This window comes from Semicossyphus pulcher, unplaced genomic scaffold (genome assembly GCF_022749685.1).
Source record: "Semicossyphus pulcher isolate SPU_LCO1_2020_fin unplaced genomic scaffold, fSemPul1.0.p SCAF_7, whole genome shotgun sequence".
Taxonomy (NCBI): domain Eukaryota; kingdom Metazoa; phylum Chordata; class Actinopteri; order Labriformes; family Labridae; genus Semicossyphus; species Semicossyphus pulcher.
Window position 1 is genome coordinate 13,049,078 of NW_027211748.1, and position 20,869 is coordinate 13,069,946.

Here is a 20,869-nt window from a genome sequence, read left to right on the forward strand (position 1 = left end):
CCTGAACTGCACATGTTGGGCTGGATCCGTTCTTCTCTTCAGCCACTCCCATCTTACTAAAGATTGGGTGAGTAGCAATTTTATTTAATTAAAAAATCACTGCAAAGTCTATGAGTGATGTTTCCAGTTTGTTTGCACGACTACATGAGTGCACATTATGAAAGAAGGATTCAGCAGCTAGCTAGAATGTCTGATTGCCGGTTAATCTGACAACACAAGGTGCTCATTTTCGTTTCTACAAAGGCCTGTGTTAGCTCATGTGTGGAAACATGTCTGTTGCTGGTGAATTAATGACGCATAATGATAGTCTTGACTCTTTAACAGTCTATGGAAGTCACTTCAACGGTTGAAGTAACAATAAGACTTCAGTTCATGCAGGCTATCGGGTGGTAATTCAGTGCAGATTCAAAATTTAAGGCAAGATAATGGTAGAATCAGAAGTGCTGAAGATTTGCTTTGCTGTAACGTACTGCTTCTTCAGATCCGTGTTTGACTGGTTGTTTTTCTCAAACTTATATTAATTGCATTGGCATTAGTTTGCTTGCTGACATGTTGACAGTGCAGAAGCTGTGGGTTTGATTGATCAGTTCATTTATCAGACCTCTCAAATAATAAAATTGGCAACTGTAACTTAACTGTGAACTGGTGAAATGAGCTGTTGTTTTCTTTCTTGCTGTTTTCCCCAGGCATTTCGTTTGGAATTAACCCTGAAAGAGGCACGAAGGCCAAAGGCTTACCAAAGTCTTACCAAAGCAATCTTTCAAAGCCACCAACAAGAAGACAACAGTCTGTCTCGTATTCTTGTTAGCACAAGTTTAACATGAATTTGTTTCTGCATGTGGAATTTCCAATTTTATATCAAAATAAAAAGTAAAGTGCGATAAGAAGCTCTGGATTTTTCACATTGTTATTACATGATTGAGAATTCAGTGATTTCGCTCTGTTCTCCACTCACAAAGAACATTTTGTTATGGTTTGTGTTGTGAGCTTGTAGCCAGATTTTACTGACAACCAGGAAGGTCTACTGTAACCTTTTTCTTAAAAGGGACCTTTAATTCAATTCTTTTGTGTATAACCTACTTTTTCTTAACAGGTTTTAAAATGTATGTAAATGATACAAAATAAATAGTGCATTAAAACAAATCAGTCAACTGTAAGAAACTGAAAATAAAAAAACAGCTATATAATGTATCTCTCTTTTTCCATGATATGCACCAGTGTAATATACATACTTAACCATCTCTACCTTTTTTTTCCTGCTCTGTTTTTTTGTAATTGTCTCAATATTATGTTTGTCTTTGTAAATACAAATTTTCCCTGATCATGAAACCAAAATAACTACCATCATTATGATAACTACCAATGACTGTACGATGGGCGACGTGGCTCCATGTACTCCCACTGTACAAAATTTAAGCCAAAAAAGCTGCCGTGACAGGAGCTGTTATCTTGCAATGGTGACGTCATTTGGAGCCAGAGACTGCGCATAACAGATTGGCGGGTGGAGCCGTTGAGCCACTTCCATTAACCAAAACCCACACTTAACTTACAGAAGAAACTTGTTTAACCAGGATTTCAGATGTCAGACAACCAGAGAGAGAGAGAGAGAGAGAGAGAGAGAGAGAGAGAGAGAGAGATAAGGGGTATGGTGACCGTGCAGAGTTTGACATGATGTTTACTGCCTAAGAAAAGTGTTAAGATTGAAATGTCTTCTGCAGTATTCAAGTGCAGATTGTTTCTGATATCTATAGGCCGTTGTTCAACTGTCACTTGAGTATTTATGTGGGAAAAACATGGCAAATTATCCATGACATGCAACAAGCAGGAGCCAATTTTCCAGACATTAAGTACCAGTATTAAGTGCCACTCCTCAGCAGTCTCAACTGCAAAACAGTCTGGCAGTGGGTCACAGCAAAACAGGGCGCGGCATCAACATTAACCTTTTTTTTTCATGATAAAGCCATGAGGTAAACAGATTTCTGTTTTAAATGTTTGTAGACATAGATTTTTTTTATACTTATATATCTAGCCTCCGTGTAAGACGCAGAGTTGGGGCCACATTAAAGGAAGAAAAAAAATCAGAGATTACGAGAATAAAGTTTCGGTTCACTTACTCGATCTCTTCTTTCCATTACTCACTTAGTAATCATGTAAGAAGAGAAGAATGGCTTATTAGACAGATGACAGGGCAGTGAAATATTAACCACTAATTACATCTTTAATTTTCTGTCTGTGGAACGGGGTTTTTCCATTTAAAAACTGGCTAACCAGCTCGCTAACGTAAGCGTGACACAGTTGTCAGTTGAACAATAAAGACTGCCACACATTAAATGGACAGGTTTTAAAATGGATGCACATATGACGTGGTTATCAGCTAACATTAAATCAACTGTAAAAGTTGCAACTAGCATCGAAAGAATTGCAAGTTAGTTAGCTAGTTAACAAATGTGAAGGAATAAAAAACATTTTTTATTTTAATTTTTACTGTGAAATGAGTTAAAGATCAACTGTTTACCACAACTTATTTAGGCTTTATTATATAAAGGTAAAATATTAATAATAACCTTCCATTTCATCCTGCCCAGCCTGTGTCTGAACCTCTGTGGGAGAAGGATCCAGATCGATCCAGTTGAAGAGCGGGAAAATGAACAACCCAGCAGTCGGGTCAAAGTGACCCAACCAGCTGTTTTGGCGGGAATTTCAAAATGCCAAATCTTTTCCTAAAGAGGCCCAATACTGTTTAACAGTGATTGGGCCATATTTACCATTTCAAATGTGGGCCACATTAGGCTCACACCCAGATTATGTATCGTCGACTGTGCCACAAATTTGCCAAAGGTAGCCCACGTTTGTTTTATATTTGTGCCACATTCATCATTTCCCACGTGGGCCTCTTTAAGGTCACATCCTGACTACATATCGCTTATAGCACCACGTCTTTGCCGAAAAAAGGCCCATATTCATTTTGTATGTTTGGGCCATATTTGCTATTTTTTATGTGGTCCTCTTCGGGCTAACATCCATTTTGTCTGGGCCAGTGTCGCATCTTTGCCTGAAGTAGCCCACATCCGGATGCTATCTGGGAGTAATATTACAAAAAGTAGTTGTTATAAAACGAGAATAAAGTCGTAATATTCTGAGAATGATGTTGTAATTGTATGAAAATAAAGTTGTAATATTAGGCTATTGTTGGCCTATATGTTATTATGAAGGGAAATATGAGAAGAGCAGCCAGCTGCCTGCACTGAAATACAGACGTATCGGGACGTGTCTCCATGTACTCTCATTGTATAAAATTGAAGCCGAAATACCCCTGTGACAGGCGCTGCCATCTTGTGCTGGTGACGTCATTTGGAGCCAGAGACTGCGCATAGGAGATCGGTGGGTGGAGCCACCGTAGCCACTTCCGCTAACCAAAACACACAATTAACTTACTGAAAGAAACAGCAAAGATCCTGCATGTCGGCGTGTTTAACAGCAGATCAGCTTCTTGTGTTGGTCTGAAGCAGACGTTCACAGATATGCAAACTTCACTGACTGTTGTTTTAGTTATGTTTCCTCTCGCCGTTCCTCCTCTACTCTGCTCATCCGGAACAGATCGGCAGAGCTGTCAATCATCTTTTTAACAGCATCACATAACTAATTAAAACTAAACTTGTCAGAAAAATCAGCATGATAGGAACTAACTAAAAGACAGAAACCATGTTTGAGAAAAATGTATTTGACATGTATTTTGATTTTATAGTTTGGCTCATGTCCCATCTGATAACATGGAGGAGGCGGGCTTTATGACCTATACCGCAGCCAGTCAGCAGGGGGCGCTCCAGATGTTTTGGCTTCTCTTTTAGGGAACTGTCGTGTCCATTTTTTTTATACAGTCTATGATAACTATAGTAACATGTTTAGAATTTATTATCTATTTTTCCCTGCAAGACTCTCCCCCATACATGCAACACTCAACCACGTCTTACTTTGTCTATTTTCATTTATTTATTTATTTATTTTCTCTCTGTCTTTAATCAAAATGATCTCTACTCCAGATTTACCAGATTTGTCCTGCATCATCCACACATCACTGTGACTGTTATTGTCTTTATGTCTGTCGGTTTACTCATTATTTAGCTTTTGTTTGTTTTTGTATTTCTTGTCTTTTATATAATTTTTTTGTAATGTTATCTCACAATATAAAACAGGCACGTATATATGTGTAAAGAAAATCTTTGCATTAAACATATTATTTAGGTGTTGACGGTAGATACAGTTAAGCATTTCAAACTTTTTTAATGCTAATTTGCTCTTGCTTAATTTCTCCTGAAGGAGAGGAGAACAGTTAATAAAATTAATCACTTTTCTTCTACCATTCATGAAATCATTTGTTTTTTTCCCCCTCTGCCTTGGGGCAAAAAAAAAAAAAAATCCTGCTCCAAATCCTCTCCCCTGGTTAGATTCTTTTTCAGGATTTGCTCATGGCCGTCAGCCATGTCAAACCAGATGTTTTCCATCAGGCATCAAGTGGAAACATTCTTGCACTGACAGGCGTGACTTGGGTGTGGCCAGTAGTGAAAGACATATTTACTTAGGAAGCATTTTAAAACCACTTGCTGTGGCTGGATGGTATTACACTCTTGAGTATGTTTGAGTGAGTTTCATCACGTCACTGTCACAGAAGTGTAAAATACATTTTGAAATACTCTGTGATTAATAACTTTCTTTGTATTTTCTGCACTGATTCATCTATTTACTGTCACAGGCTCCTTCCTGGCTGCAGGGACATGTTTGAACTGGTGCTTATCGCCAGAGAAACGCACAAGAGCAAGATTTCACAATGGCTTACATACCGCAAAATTTAAATCATTTTGTGCTTGACTTCATATATTGCAAAATATTTTTGTCTTCTAAGAAGTTCTTATTCATGGTGAATAAATTGAGCGTATGCTTGATCATAACAGAGCTATATGAGTATGCTGTGCAGATGATTATTATGTTTCAATAGCTTTTAGACAACAATATGAGTCTATGGCACAAAGACACATGCTCTATCAGGCTCTGGGTACACAAAGAAAACCTAATAGTACAGGTTGCGTTTGTTGGTTTAGGGTTTTTATGGCATTTTTGGACGATAAAAAGTACCTTCCAAAACATATCCTTTAACAAAAGCATTTCCAATTGTGGGGGCTGCACAGTGGTGCAGTGGTTAACGCTGTAGCCTCACAGCTAGAAAGCTCCTAGTTCGAATCCCAATTTGGACATAGTGGCCCTTTCTGTGTGGAGTTTGCATGTTCTCCCTATGCATTCCCCCCAGGTACTCCTGCTTCCTCCCACAGTCCAAAGACATGCTTGTTAGGTTCATTGGTGACTCTAAAATTGCACGTAGGTGTGAGTGTGTCTGTCTCCATGCGTCAGCCCTGTGATGGACTGCCAGTCAGTCCAGGGTGTACCCCGCCTCTTGCCCAATTTCAGCTGGGATTGGCTCCAGCCCCCCTGCAACCCTGAACAGGATAAGTGGTACAGATAATGGATGGACGGATGGATTTCCCATGGGTATTGTATTAAGATAAAGCACTAGAACCCAAACAAGGACCCATATAGTGATAATTAAAGAACAATTACTATCAAATAAAACACGACACAAAGTATTGACAGGACTGCATAATTTATTTGCGATTTGAGACAGCAAATGTTACAAAACTGTATTTAGGACAAGACTGTACTTGATATTGGCATAGCATAACTTGGAAAACCAATTACTATGGCACTTATATATTATATACTTATATATTTTAAGGTTCTAACACCACTCATAATCTCTGTCAGTGTAAGCCATGTCTATATGCAATATAATTTTGGCCAAAAAGCTGTATTTCATCATGAAATGCACTCTGCAATATTGAGTTGAGCATCTGCATCACTAGCGTACGTCTTATGATCTCACTGCAATGTCCAACAACAGTTACTACTTTGAGGGACTGGTTCATTCAGTGTCATGTCAGTGCTGCACAATCAGTGGCGGACGTCTTCCTCATCCTCAATCTCATCTTCTTCATATTCGCCCATCTCATCAGCAGTGGCGTCCTGGTACTGCTGGTACTCGGACACCAGGTCGTTCATGTTGCTCTCTGCCTCCGTGAACTCCATCTCGTCCATTCCCTCTCCGGTGTACCAGTGCAGGAAGGCCTTGCGTCGGAACATGGCGGTGAACTGCTCTGAGATCCTCCTGAACAGCTCCTGGATGGCCGTGCTGTTGCCGATGAAGGTGGCAGACATCTTGAGGCCACGTGGAGGGATATCGCAAACCGCGGTCTTGACGTTGTTTGGAATCCATTCAACAAAGTAGCTGCTGTTCTTGTTCTGCACGCTCAACATCTGTTCGTCCACTTCCTTCATCGACATGCGCCCGCGGAAGATGGCTGCCACAGTCAGGTAGCGTCCATGACGAGGGTCGCAGGCCGCCATCATGTTCTTGGCGTCGAACATTTGCTGTGTGAGCTCTGGCACGGAGAGGGCACGGTACTGCTGACTGCCCCGGCTCGTGAGGGGAGCGAACCCCGGCATGAAGAAGTGCAGGCGGGGGAAGGGCACCATGTTGACGGCCAGCTTGCGGAGGTCAGCGTTGAGTTGGCCGGGGAAGCGGAGGCAGGTGGTCACCCCACTCATGGTGGCTGACACCAGGTGGTTGAGGTCTCCGTAGGTGGGCGTGGTCAGCTTTAGGGTGCGGAAGCAGATATCGTACAGGGCCTCATTGTCAATGCTGAAGGTCTCATCTGTGTTTTCAACGAGCTGGTGGACAGAAAGAGTGGCGTTGTAGGGCTCCACCACGGTGTCAGACACTTTCGGGGAAGGCATGACGCTGAAGGTGTTCATAATGCGGTCGGGGTACTCCTCACGGATCTTGCTGATGAGCAGTGTACCCATGCCTGAACCCGTGCCTCCGCCCAGGGAGTGGGTGAGCTGAAAGCCCTGGAGGCAGTCGCAGTTCTCAGACTCCTTCCTCACCACATCCAGGACTGAGTCCACCAGCTCAGCTCCCTCAGTGTAGTGACCCTTGGCCCAGTTGTTTCCTGCTCCACTTTGACCTGTATGATGCATGACATAGAGACAATCATGTTTGACAAATAATGGCACTGTTATCTGCAAAGGCATACGCTGCGTCTCCACCAAAAGTACCCAGGCCTCTGGGTTACTTCTCAAGAAGTAAAACGTTCTTCCAGCCCATTGTTATCTGCATTTTCACAAAGATCAAAGACCTGTAGAGATAACCAAATTAGTCTGTGGACAGAAGGAACTATCCCTGGAGCAGGTACCTTCTGGGATCCCTGGGACACACAGAGGACCTCCTAAAGGGAATCTTCCTGCAGTAGAAAAGCAGCTATAGTTTATAATGGATTGTAACTAATGTCTTACTTGATGGATTGCAACCATAGCAACTTAACTACAGCTTATTTGTACAAATAAAATCATGTTTATCTCAACATGTTTCAGATATTTTGACCAGTCACCCAGGACATGGATTTCTTCAAGGCTTTCTTGAAACTGGACATAAAAGTGGTAATCTCGAAGATTTCAGATTAGTTCTCTTTGGCAGCACCTATGGCCATAAACATTAATTGCGAGAGCACACTTCCCAGATATCCAAACAGTGTTGCATGTGTGACGTCCACGGTTGGCTCCAGTTGTAACTGAGCGTCGAGTTTGTTTCTTTTTCTTTGGATTTTCACTTATTTTTGAAGTTGTATCTGTAGTCATCGATCTTTTCTTTGTTTGTTCAGCCATAGTAGATTACTGTTTACTCGCAACACTTGCAGAGACCTGAAAAGCAGCCGCTTAGCTCTGCCTACCCTCTCTGGCAGACCAACCACTGCTGGGTGAAAATGCGCCACTAACTGGGCGCCACCTGTGATTTTTTCGATGGTGCGAAAGTCGCACCAGACACTCAGTCCATAACAATACTATATTCTGCAAATGCAAAGGCTTTCATCAGTGGGCCATAGGCTCAATCACCATTGTGTTATCTCATTTGGCGATAGATAGTGACTTAAAGTAACAACCTCGAACATTTCAGTTCCGAACATCTTGAGCACCACCCATTGGCGATAATCAGTGACTACAGGGGCACACTTCCCAATTTAACCAGACATCTACGCCTGGCTCCATTTGTCATGTTTCTAACTATTTATTTTCCTCTCTTTCATTTGTAGACTGTTTGAATTTGTTACTGTTTCTTTGGATTTCCAATCATTTTTGAAGTTGTATCTGTAGTCATCGATCTTTTTTGGGTTTATTTGTTTTTGTTCAGCCATAGTAGATTACCGTTTCCTCTCAATGCTTACAGAAACCGGAAGTGCAGCCACTTAGCTTGTCCTCCCCTCTCTGGCAGACCAACCACTGCTGGATGAAAATGCGTCACTAACTTGGCGCCGCTTGTGATTTTTTCCGTGAATGTCGCCAGAGACACCCAGCCTATAATAATATGATCTACTGCAAATGCAGAGGCGTTCATCAGTGGGCCGTAGGCTCAATCACCATTGTGTTACCTCATTCAGTGATAAAGACTGACTTAACAGACATTTATCTAAATGAAAATCTTCGAGATTATTACTTTAAATGCGTTTTGATGATGCAGGATCTTTGACCAAATTCAACAAAATATTTTTTACAGTACTTTGTTTTTTGGTGTCAGAATGCACATATGTAAAATTTGAACAAACTTAAAATGTAATCTGAATCCTCCTTTCTGATTTGACACGTCATGACCTGATTATTGTCATTGTTAGCATGTGCCATTTGTTCTTAGCACCAGCTTTCCTTTGTGCAGCCTCATGGAGCTGCTAGCTGCGTGTGTATACCCTGGATACTCTGATGTATTGCTTCTTAATGTCTTGTTATTGATCAATAAAGCATAAATACATTATTAATTCATCAATAATAAAGCAATTTGTTACAAATGATTTATTCCAACCTTTATATATGATACTCATGAAAAAAGAGATAATCTGAAAATTATACATGTGTACTTTTGTTTGATCTCTTTTAACATCTAGAAACAATACTGATAATGTTGCTGTGCTATAATTATTTCATTCAGAAGTTTTCATAAAGCTTAAGGACAATTCTTCTATGTGAGTGTTTTTCAATAGGATCAAATGTAGAGTCATCCTTCTGTGGAATCTATCGACCCTGTATCTACACTCGACGCAATCAGTACTGCAGCATCATCTCCAAGTGGATTTCTTTTTCGCTGAGTCACCACTCGAGCTGTGTCAGTCTGACACAGCTGCACATGCAGGATACATCACACTACTGGCACATCGCTGAGAGGCTGCAGAAGCTTTGTGCTCGGAATATAAAGTACTCTACCTTTCTGTCGGGCGAAACTAAGCTCAGCTCTGCAGGACACGACAGCAGCTGCTGACACACACATATTGTACATGCAGTCGGTTTGAGATTAGTGATGACACCGTGATATATTGTCCGCTCACCAAAGACAAAGTTGTCAGGCCTGAAGAGCTGTCCAAACGGGCCGGAGCGGACTGAGTCCATGGTTCCTGGCTCCAGGTCGACCAGAATGGCGCGGGGGACAAATTTGCTGCCTTTGGTTTAAAAAAAGAGCAGAAGATAGAGGGACAGAGAGACGTAATGGACGGAAGGGTGGAGTAAGATATCGACAGTCTCAGGGTGCATGATGTCAGAACAAAAGCTTGTTTTTTTTATCATATTAACTCATCAGATCCAAAATGGGTATTCATATAGAAGTGCTGTCCACTGATGTCATCTTTTGTTTCATGGATACTACATCCTGTCAATCAAGCGGGATATTTAAAGAATACAATGTGCCTTCTATTGTTTCCTTCTTTGCTCCACCCGCTCTGTCTGTAACCCCATTCTTGCAAGCAAACTGCTGCAGCATGCTGCACTGCTTATGCATGGCCGGTGGGGCTTTCAGAGTGCTGAGCTCTGCAGAGTTCAAGCAAACAAAGATGTGATCCACTCCTGTACCCAGACCTCTTATTCTCTCACCGGATTGCTTAAGTTAGTCTTAATGTTTCTTGTGCCTGTAAACATCAGCAGGTCTGTTATGTTCATTTCTAGGGATGAATTAATGCACGGGATGCTGTGTCAACCCATAAGCAATATTGACCCAGTAGGTGACACTGAAGCCTGCATGCAACATGGAAACAGAGGATCAATACAGCCTGCTGCTAGCAAACAGGATAGGGATAGTCGGTTATACTTAATAAGCAGTTTAGGCCTCTTGTGCAGACTTGTCGTCTATCTCAGAGAGTGGGCATTGTTTGATATCAATCCTGGCTACATGGATTGAGATCTGCTCTGACTTGTCCGTCTGACATCATCAGTTAGAAGAGCTGAAGCAAACAAAGCTGGATAAGCACTAAACATCATTGTTTCACTTTTATATGTACAGCAGCAGCACGGGGATGCATTTGGGATAGCCAACAAAAAAATCAGATGCTGAGATGAGACGGAGGCACAGTGAGCAGGGTCAGCTACAGAGACTGCAGATACCTGTACTCCCTAAAGAGAGAGAGAGAGAGAGAGGGAGACAGAGAGAGAGAGAGAGAGTGAGACAGGGGGAGAGGTTTTAGCAGATTCACTGTCCTAATTTTCCCTGCACTCATGCTGGGACCTACTTTCCCTTGCTGCTAAATTAGTGACACGAGTATGTTGCATTCAGATTAGGGCCTGTGTAGCAAAAGGTCATGCAAGGACAATGAGCAATGGAAACAAAGCGCTAGTTAGTGATCAGCTTCTCCAATACAAACATGTTATTTAAAACAAACTTTGAAGAAAAATACACTTTATTTCACCTGATGCTTCATTGTAGTAGACATTTATCCTCTCCAGCTGCAGGTCACTGTCACCTTGATAACTACCGGTGGGATCGATGCCATGCTCGTCACTTATCACCTCCCAGAACTAAAATGGGACAAACACAATTATGTTGGGGTCATTTAGCGACGAAGCACGCTGCGAAAACGCGTTAAACACGTGCGTCTGGCTTCGTTTTGGTAATTGCGCATCTGCTTGGGGAGAAAATGACGCGCAGCAGAGGGGGGCCACATCACTGCAGCCACTGCCCGACTGAACCACACCCTGCACATGTATAAACAACTAATAATCCATCAAACTTTTTCAAAGCCAAATGTATTTCATTTTGCCCAAAGAGAGCTGGAGTCTATAGATCAAAACCAAACAAACGAAAATCCCTGGAAAGTACCACGTGTAACATTCCGCATTGAAAAACACAATTATTCCATATTTTTCCCTTCTTGACATAAATGTTAGTATTTATACCTTCGCCCCGATCTGGTTTCCGCACTGTCCAGCCTGGATGTGAACGATTTCCCTCATGGTGCGCTGCGGATGCGGGCAGAGAGCGTCCTGTTCGACTTCACCTGCGTCCGGTCTTCAGTCTGTTGTCGCTGTGTTTCTCAGAATCAGCACTCTCCTAATTTCCAGGGCGAGTGTTGAGCCGGCGAGATAGATAAACGTGCTGCTGGTCAGATGACGTTGCACGCAACGCAGCATCCCCAGTATCCCCGTCAGCCAATAGGAAAGCAGCGGTTTGATGCAGCGGAACCAGAGGATGGTGCCGCATCATCCCTCTGACATCACCCTGTCCCATGCAGGGAAATTTCTGCCTGAGGTTGTTGTATAAACCTCAGGCGGTTGTTTTTTTCCTGCCAGGAAATGACAAATTTTATCAGCACAATTGACGGCTGCAGTTCAGTTACATGTGCTGATTCAATTAGCACTGAGCTGTGTAGCATATTTAGGGGCAACTGTTAGCTACTGCTACAACCAGGAGCCTGAATGATTTAAACTCAGACATTTTTTTTTCATAGGAATGCTGAGTAATGCTGTTTCTGGTATGAGGTGAGCAAATTCTCCAGTCAGAGCCGGACAAACTTTCTAAGGGAGGCGGGGGGCAGAAAAAGGGCTGTGGCCCCCACAACCCCAACCCCAACTATTTGGGCCAAAGTCTAAGGAACCAACTAGTAGGTCTGTATTGCTACCTGTCTGCTGTATTCCTGTCGCAATAATTGAATTAACCACACTTTTTTTGAAGGAATAAAATCATTAGCAACATAATAACATTCTTGTTCCCCTAGGAATCAATTCTCATAATTTTGGCCTCATTTTTTATCTGAAACGAGTATCAGGTCAAAATGTTTGAATTACCAACAAAGCCAAATACATTTACATTGTGTTTACAGTCACAATGCAAATGTTAGCATGCCTTCACGGTCAAGTTTAGCTGAAGCGTTTAGCGTTACACCTACTGACCATCTGCATGCTAATAGTGTCCCTATGAATCAACCATCATTAACCTTTCACATTAGCATTTAGCCTAAAACATTTGTGTGTCTAAGAGGCAACAACCTCGGGCTGAAAAATAAAGCCACACAGACGTACCCAAAGCTGCAGTTCCTGGAGTGGCCACTTGAGGCTGACTCAAGTCAATCCCCATTAGAGTCTATAAAATGCCTGATTTGACAACAGAAATAATCATGTTCACACCTTTGGTACAAAAACATTTTTTTGTCTATTTAGCTCTTCTCCAAATTCAAGCAACTGTGAGGGCGGTGAACTATCCATCAATTATCTATACCACTTATCCTGTTCAGGGTCCGGTCAGGGCTAGAGCCCATCCCAGCTGTCATTGAGCAAGAGGCGGGGTACACCCTGGACTGATCACAAGTCAATTACAGGGCTGACACATGGAAACAGACAACCTTTCATACTCACACCCACACTTACCGGCAAACTGATTAACGTGACGAGCATGTCTTTGGACTGTGGGAGGGAAGCCGGAGGGAGGCCACACATGCACTGGAAGAACATGCAAAGTCCACACTGAAAGGCCGACATCGTCCGAACCAGGGTTCACACTAGGTCCCCTCTAGCTGTGAGGCGACAGCTCTAACCACTGCCTTTATACAACTAACTTGTTCAAGTTATATTAAAGTTATGCAGAATTAGGGGCCTGGCTCTTCAGCATATTTATTATATACAATCCATGCTAAATAGCTAGCATGGTTATGGCTTTTTTGACTGAGGCTGATTCCCCTGCCACAAAAACATTGTCTCACATACCATTTCCTAGACCCGTGAGGTTCTGGGGCCTTTGCTCTCTCCTTTAAGTTTGTAATCCAGCCTTTGCTGAATCCGTCATGATCTTTGAAGCACTAATGGATTTTAAAAAGTGTTTTAAGTTACTCTTTTAAATGTGGATACAAGGCTTACATCAGCAAATAACATATTTGACTTTTTTTCCCCCCTAGAATCTAATATGAATTTAAAAATGAAGGACTCAATGATACCCATAGTTGATCAATAAATAGTGGTTTATTTTAACAACAGGTATGGCTTATATACAAGTGCTTTATGTCTGTTAAAACAAAAACAAAATGAAATCAAACATTAAGAAATTATAAATGGTACAATCCATGGTTTTTACATTCATTCAAATCTCCCGCTGAGAGATTCTGAGTCGCACGGTTGAGAGAAGCAAAACCTGAAATGTGTACACTGGGGACTTCATGTGTCTGAGACGTTTATCTACCAGGTTCAAAACTATTGAGCAGTCCATGTTACGATCTATCATCCTTCATCTTACTGAAGCTGCGTGTCTCCACACATTTACTATTTACAAAGGCATAACCCATTCTTTTTTTTTTTTTGCTTTTTCATTTCCTGTCTCCTCGTCCGCTCTAACGCTGGTGCTAACAATGCTTTGGATTGCTTTGACTGATTTTTAAGTCCAACCAAATACGTACGGATGTCGTAGCTCCGACCAGCGCTCTGAAACAGCTGCATGAGAGTTGTGAGAATGGAAGCAACAGATCTCAGAGAAGACACTGGATGTTTTGTGCTGCTTTGTGTTATTGTCATTACACTGGTGCTGAACACAGAGACACAGAGACCAACACTCACAGACATCAGGGGTTTAGAATAATATGAAGCTACTGACCACTGCAGACAACGCACTCTCTACTGCAGGTGCCAAAATTCCTTATCAAATCCAGTGTCAACATCCTGTTTCACAAAGTCGATTACATGTGGGTCTATTGTGAAAGTTATTAGTAATTTCTGTATCATATGCAAAAATCCCACTCCATTTTCCCTTTTTTTTTTTTCTCACCAAGCTCCACCAAATTCATCATCACATGATTGCAGGGCGTTGTGCTTTGAGGCTTAGCAGCATGGCATACGAATGTAAGACATTAAATGTTCACTAAATGGAAGTTTGTTGACATGATGACCTGATAAAAGATCATCCTGAAGCAAACTAAAATACAGCTTTCATACTTTGATTCAAGCTGCTTGTGAGGAGAAAAAAAAACAACCACAGGCATGTTGGCTCATTCATTCACATACCAAAGGATATGTAGCCTCTGTCAGTGCACATTTAAGTTGGATATATGCAAAAGAAAATGCTGAGTGAGTCAAGTACCTGCAAGGTTTTTCATAATAGTACCAAAAAATGTGTAGTCTTTGATTCCTGAATGACAGCTCACTAGAACACCCCCTGGATACATGAGAAATTAGGTTTCATCACATTTGAAATGACAAGACATCATTCAGTTGGCTCTTGTGTTTTACAGTAACATGTAATTATTATTCTTATGTAGCATTATTATTATTATTATTGTTGTAAACAGTGGTTTATCCGCAATCAAACACCTTCCTCCGACTTATATTACAACCTCCAATGCATGAAGTGTGCAACCACGACTGTCCGGTTACACACGAGTCAAGTATAGCGCTGTCCACAGGCGGACGCAGGCTTTGGAAGAGAAAGTGCCTCCTTAAGAAAGAGTCCGTCAATTTAATATGAAGAGTTAATCATGTGTCTATAAATAAAGATTTGACCTGTATTTTTTAAAATGTCAATTTGACAAATATATGACATATTGCATTTTTTAGGTAAACTTAGTTGTGCATGAGAATGTATGAACATACATGTAACATACAGGAACTATGTTAATGCCAGGACATGATTGGGAAAACACACTGAAGGGTTAGCGATGCTGAGACAGTCGGCGATCACATCGAACATTTTGTCATCCATTGATTTCATTTCAAAAATAGCTTTTCTGTGTCTCTTTTTAAGGTTTGCTAGTTTGTTTAGCTGACACGTTCACAATTATTTTCATGCTTAGTCCCAACTGCAAAGAAGAAAAGGTGCCACCACACCGAGGTGCCACAAATACTGTAAGAATGAAGTATAGGTTTTGTACAATAAGGGCACGCCATGGGAGATTATTCAAAATAATACTTTGAATTTTAAAAAAAAGACTTAATCAAGCTCAACAACTAATTATCAATTTACTTACAATATCACATTTACAAAGAAGAGCGTTTGCATACCGTAAATTTCATCGACTGAAACGATTGGAAAAATAAAAGTTTCTTCAGACCGACAAAATATGGGTCGTTCTTTTCTCAAATATGGCTGTTCAAACAATGAACGGCATGTCGACGAAAGCAATTTAGCACTCTCAGTATCTCAATTCTAATTTATCTAAACTGTGATGTAGGATTTCAGTCTTCAGAAATTGTTTCAATCTTGTGTATTCTTGAATTTTGAATAAGGGTTCATCTGATTCGCTCTAGCCCTCACACTGCACTCAGCTGTATTTCCCCAAACAGGCAAATACTGCATTTATACGAATTTTTTTTTGGCACTATGTCTACATTTAATTTTGGTCAGAGTAAGTTTTTGGCTTTGTTTTTAGAAAAATCACTCCAATTTGGATGGTTTTCCTCTGTAACGGCAAAAAATACTTTGTAACATTCAGATTTTTTTATGTCCATACAGGTAAGGCGATATTTTAATACAAATATGTTAGACGGACATTTGAGCAAAAGTACCAGTGATTAGATTGTTTTTTTTTGTTGGTTTTGTTTTTAGCATCGTTTCATTTCTCCCCTCTCAGTGATTGTGGGTAAAGTCTCTTTCAAATGACAGACAGTGATTTCCCATTCATTTACATCAAAGTAGTTTATAGGCTGGTGATTTCCAGTGACATTCAAAAAAAGGAGCAGAAGATGCTGTCACATTGTCACAAACCAGCCTCTGGCACTCTCTCACTTGCGTGGTCTCGTTTATTGGCTTAACGCAGGAAGAGGGGGGACATTGAGAAACGTACAGCAGCTCTTTTAAGACATGTCTGCTCGACTCCAGGTTATGGACAGTCTTCATTGAGCGCCTGGAGTCTGAGCAGGACAGTTCGGCCCCCCTTCTCCGTGTGGCGTGGGCTGCATCCTCGTGCAACCGTAAAGCTTCTTTTCCTGGCCGCATCCGAACGCTGGATCAAGACGAGGACACGCCATTGACAGTGTTGTTTTCTGTGCTGGCACTGACGGAGAGGACACCAGAGTCTATGGGGGAGGAGGCGGTGCAGTCCAATATAGAGGGGGGAGTTGCTTCTGTAGAGCCTGGATCCGTGATGGAAGTTGGTACTGGATCTACAGCAAGGGAGGGAACTGAGTCCTGCGGGGGCGGGGCAATGTCTGTCTGAGTGGTTGATTCTGGTGCGGAGGTGTGCACAATGTCCGTGACAGGGAGAATGGTAGGACTCTGTGCAGTGGTGTTGACAGTATCTTGGACAGGAGGAGTGGAAGAGTCCGCTGAGGGTAAATGGTCTGGGTCAATGGGTGGAGGGGGGCTGGGTGAAGGGGAAACAGTGACTGGGCTAGGGGGGGATATATCATTTACACAGGGAGATGTAGAGTCTACCTGTGCTGGTTCGCCGTCTACCACAGGGGGTATTTGGGAGTCTATAGGGGAGGGTAAAGAGGTGGAATTGTCTACGATTTCTAACTGGTCGGGAATGTCGGATTGTGCACTAATAGCGGGTGGAGGGTCAGCGGACATGTTGCAGTCTGTCGTCAAAACAGGAGAGGGTGTAGGGGATGGAGGGGGACTTTCATGCATAGATGGAGGAGGTAAGTCTTCCAAAGCGATGTCCTCTTGCGAAGGTTTGTCAGATTCTGGAGTGGTACTTTCGATGTCATTCACAAGAGGGTTGGGGGATTCTAACATGGAAGTAGGCGGGGGTTCGATGGTGGGTGTGGTGCAGATTAATAAGGACGCAGGCACAGTTTGAGGGACAGGGGGAGCGGAGGAGTCCAAAGAAGGGGAAGGGGTAGGTGGTGACTCTTTTGTAGGAGAAGGGCCGATGTCGTTCTCTTCGGGAGCGGGGGAATCCATCAACGGCTCGATGGACTCCAAGACTATTGCTGGAGGTTCCTCCGCATTGGCTAAAAGTGGGTCTGTGACGCACTGGGCTTTGTGTAAAGGAGTGGAAGACAGCAGGTGCTCTTTACTTGCATGTATGGTGCTGTCTTTACCTAGTGATGTGATTGGCTGTGTGGTTGACACAGAGTGGCCATTGGGGTCTTTGGACTCAGGCTTTCCAGGGTGCACCTCCATGAACGCCGGAGAGGACATATCCGCAACCGACGGAGCGGTCAGATCGACAGCTGAGGAGGCGGTAGAGTCCATGGTGGACACTGCAGTGTTGGCTGCCTCGTGGAGTGGCGTGTCGTGCACCCTGGTGTAGTCCCTGCTACTCTCAGACTGAGCCAGTAAGAGGCGCTGTTCACCAGGCTTCTTCGGAGGGAGGAGAGGTTGACGAGTGTAGCTCTCGCCGTCTGCCAGGGTCTCGGGGAGGGGCTGGTACCGTGTCTCGGGCAGCAGGAGAATGCAGATGATGCAGATGAGGGTGCAGCAGGCAAAGATGATGTGGTGGAGGAAATATCCCTTCTGATTGTGGAGCTCCATGATGGGCGCAGTCAGCATGCCGAAGCCGGCGCTGGCCAGGACTAGACCCAGACCACCACCCCTAAGATGAGACAGATAGTGTTTAGGGACATCATCAAAAGCCTCATAAAACCATCTCTAAAGACTGAAAAACTAAATAACATATATGTAGGAATGCTTGTGTTCATTTTATATTTGATCAAACAGCAGCAGAGAGTGCTGCAGTCCCACCAAACGCCCTCCTCTACATGCAGTCCCATCCCTCTCCTGTAGTTTCTTAAGTTCGCCACCAGAGGCCGCCATTCGAGCACTGTCAGCAAAACAACACCCCTTACATAACTGCAGATAATGAACATCCAGGGCTGTGTCATATATTCTCAGAGGGGCTGGCTAATTTGTACAAGATGTGGATTACATTTGACACTGAACTATGAGAGTCTGTTGTTTCCTGCAGTTCAATGATTTCATACCGTCCTTTAACAGGAGGTGGAGCAGCTAACCCATCATCAGGAGCATGCGATGCTAGGGAAACCAACTGATTATTAAGCTAATCGGGACAATAAAACAGACGCAAAAAGGCACTTCAAATACCTGCAGCACTGTTTCATCCACAATGAACACATCACCCACATGGTTAATAAAAGAAAGCATGTGCTATTCTCTCTACTCTCAAGAATAAAAGCACATTTTCTACATTTCATCATCCTCCTCGAGCGTTACAATCCCAGTGTTACAGTGGGCTTACCTGATCACAGTGGGCGTGATCTCAGCACAGAAGAATATGCTCAAGTTGCTGACTGCGTGGGAGGAGAACATGCCGATGATGGAGAAGGCGGTGGAGAATTTCTTGTTCAGCGTACCTGCGCTATCTGCAGACAAAGCAGGAGACACATGTATGCCCGTTTGCACTCATTAGCCTGTTTGATGTGTAAAAGGACAAGGCAGCTGCAGATGCATGTAAGGGCCAGTTGATAATCTAGCTTGTGTTGAGTTATTCAAATACATTATTGTGTTAAAAGGAAGATATGGAAATATTTTGTTGTTAAATTACATGCAGAGAAGGTCAACAAAACTGAAGACAGCACATGAAGTAAACATTAAACGGATAGGTGTTTAAAGATGGTGAATGGAAAATAAAGTGTCAACAGACTGACAGTGACGAAAACCTCAATCAGGTGCTGCGTCGATTCCTGCTGCCCCGTTCACTGTGTCTTACTTCACCATCAGTGGAAATGTGTCCATTAAAGGTGAGTAGAAACAGCTAGGTTAGCTCATTTTAATGTGAGTAATAACAGCTAGGTTAGCTCATTTTAATGTGAGTAATAACAGCTAGGTTAGCTCATTTTAATGTGAGTAAAAACAGCTAGGTTAGCTCATTTTAATGTGAGTAGTAACAGCTAGGTTAGCTCATTTTAATGTGAGTAGTAACAGCTAGGTTAGCTCATTTTAATGTGAGTAGTAACAGCTAGGTTAGCTCATTTTAATGCGAGTAGAAACAGCTAGGTTAGCTCATTTTAATGCGAGTAGAAACAGCTAGCTTAGCTCATTTTAATGTGAGTAGAAACAGCTAGGTTAGCTCATTTTAATGCGAGTAGAAACAGCTAGCTTAGCTAATTTTAATGTGAGTAGTAACAGCTAGCTTAGCTCATTTTAATGTGAGTAGTAACAGCTAGGTTAGCTCATTTTAATGTGAGTAGAAACAGGTAGCTCAGTAAAAACTCATTTTAAGAAGGCAGAGTTGGCAGTTGCCATGGATGCAGCTCTCACTGTGAGTGCAACGGACTATTTTTAAACAGAAAACGGAAATTTAATTATTTTTAAATTAAGAAAATAATTTCCAAATATTTTGTGTCAAATATTTGATTTTATAAAGTAAAAAGCTGTGTAATAAGATAATGTATAGTGAGCAGCTTGTTACTGTTAAATGGAACCCAGACAGGGTCTAACCCTGAAGGGGTAGCAACAACCTGCTGCTAATAACGACCTACTCACTATATATTATCCCTTACATGGCATTTCTTCACTTCCATATGCTTCCACGTAGTGTTTCATTTTGTAATACAAAATCTAAAGTAAGTACCGAATCTGTGTTTGCAAGTGGATTCACAATAAATGTGTTTTTATTATTTTTTAAAAACATGAGTTCCTAAAATGGATCATACAAGGTTTTCAATAGATTTGTAAATGTATAATCACAACCTATTTCAAACTGTGTATTTACAGGTAAACTTCGGTCAAGTCAGAGACTGGACTGTGATCAGTATTTCCTGCGGCGGGATTAGTAAGTAGAGAATAAAGATACTGATAAACAGAGAACAGAAAAGGAAGGCTAGTTGTGAGATTCACAGCTCTATAACAAACAGACTCACCCTCTGTAACACAAAGGGGATAAATAAGTGAATAGCAAGCCATAATTACATCCAGCACTTCATTATGTGTCTCTGCAGGGCTTGTATACGCCTAATGAAATACTGCAAGATGCCTCCATGCTGCACATTTTGTAAAACCTCATCAAGATAGTGCAACAACCAGACCATTCAATTCACACTGCGAGCAAATGTGAAGCTGATAGAGGTGATGTGATTGATCAGATTATCTACCCAATTCGTTTATAGAGGACACAAATACACAGACGATCTTACCGATATTCAGATGGCCACTGTACTTCCCCAGCACTGGAGGAGAGTAACAGAAACAGAAATGATCAGTTAGAGACACAAAACTCAGACAATAAATTCAACCCAGAAACATCAGAAACAAAAACAAGCACACATGTTGAGCAAATCTTGTCAACACACTCTTGCATCATAAAGAACCTCAGATGGGAACATGAAACATGAGCGAAAGCTTCATGTGTTGACTCAGGTTAAACATTAAGTTGGCTCGTTTGTGACTGAATAAACTGACTTGTGTTCTGTTTTGATCATCTGGAGCACTTTTTGGTAAACATTTACTAAAACAGCAGTTTGTAATCATGTCTGACTACTCCATTAGAAACAACTAAAGGTAGCAAAGGCCTCGGGATCCACGCTAACTCTTACAGCATGGGTGTAGGAGACACAGGATCCGGACTGCTGTGGT

General features: G+C 42.1%; 2 protein-coding genes across 3 annotated transcripts in view; both read right to left on the bottom strand.

Moving 5' to 3' along the window:
* Nucleotides 1-5,636: 5,636 nt before the first annotated feature.
* LOC138611348 (tubulin beta-2A chain) lies at nt 5,637-11,463 on the bottom strand. Of its 2 annotated transcripts, XM_069684404.1 has the most exons (4): nt 11,311-11,463; nt 10,824-10,932; nt 9,477-9,587; nt 5,637-7,073 (listed from the first exon to the last, which is right to left on the bottom strand). In XM_069684404.1, exons 1-4 carry the CDS (start codon nt 11,365-11,367, stop codon nt 6,001-6,003), a joined length of 1,350 nt encoding a protein of 449 aa, XP_069540505.1. In that variant the 5' UTR covers nt 11,368-11,463; the 3' UTR covers nt 5,637-6,000. The 2 variants fall into 2 exon arrangements, with proteins under 2 accessions (XP_069540505.1, XP_069540506.1); XM_069684405.1 differs by lacking the exons at nt 10,824-10,932; nt 11,311-11,463 and adding an exon at nt 10,647-10,688.
* A 1,883-nt stretch (nt 11,464-13,346) lies between these two features.
* Nucleotides 13,347-20,869, bottom strand: part of LOC138611913 (solute carrier family 22 member 23-like) — a 37,029-nt gene continuing 29,506 nt past the window's right edge. The window contains exons 8-10 of the mRNA XM_069685173.1: nt 20,431-20,463; nt 18,534-18,657; nt 13,347-17,870 (exon numbers count right to left, since the gene is read on the bottom strand). Coding sequence (XP_069541274.1) covers nt 16,337-17,870; nt 18,534-18,657; nt 20,431-20,463 — 1,691 coding nt within the window. The 3' untranslated portion in view covers nt 13,347-16,336. The remainder of the gene's footprint in view (nt 17,871-18,533; nt 18,658-20,430; nt 20,464-20,869) is intronic.

Excerpts from the sequence above, each read along its gene's own strand:
- LOC138611348 (XM_069684404.1), bottom strand. The coding sequence starts at position 11,367 with ATGAGGGAAATCGTTCACATCCAGGCTGGACAGTGCGGAAACCAGATC. Across the intron at positions 10,933-11,310 it reads GAAACCAGATCGGGGCGAAG|TTCTGGGAGGTGATAAGTGA; the intron begins GTATAAATACTA and ends GTCCCATTTTAG. Across the intron at positions 9,588-10,823 it reads CTACTACAATGAAGCATCAG|GCAGCAAATTTGTCCCCCGC; the intron begins GTGAAATAAAGT and ends TTTAAACCAAAG.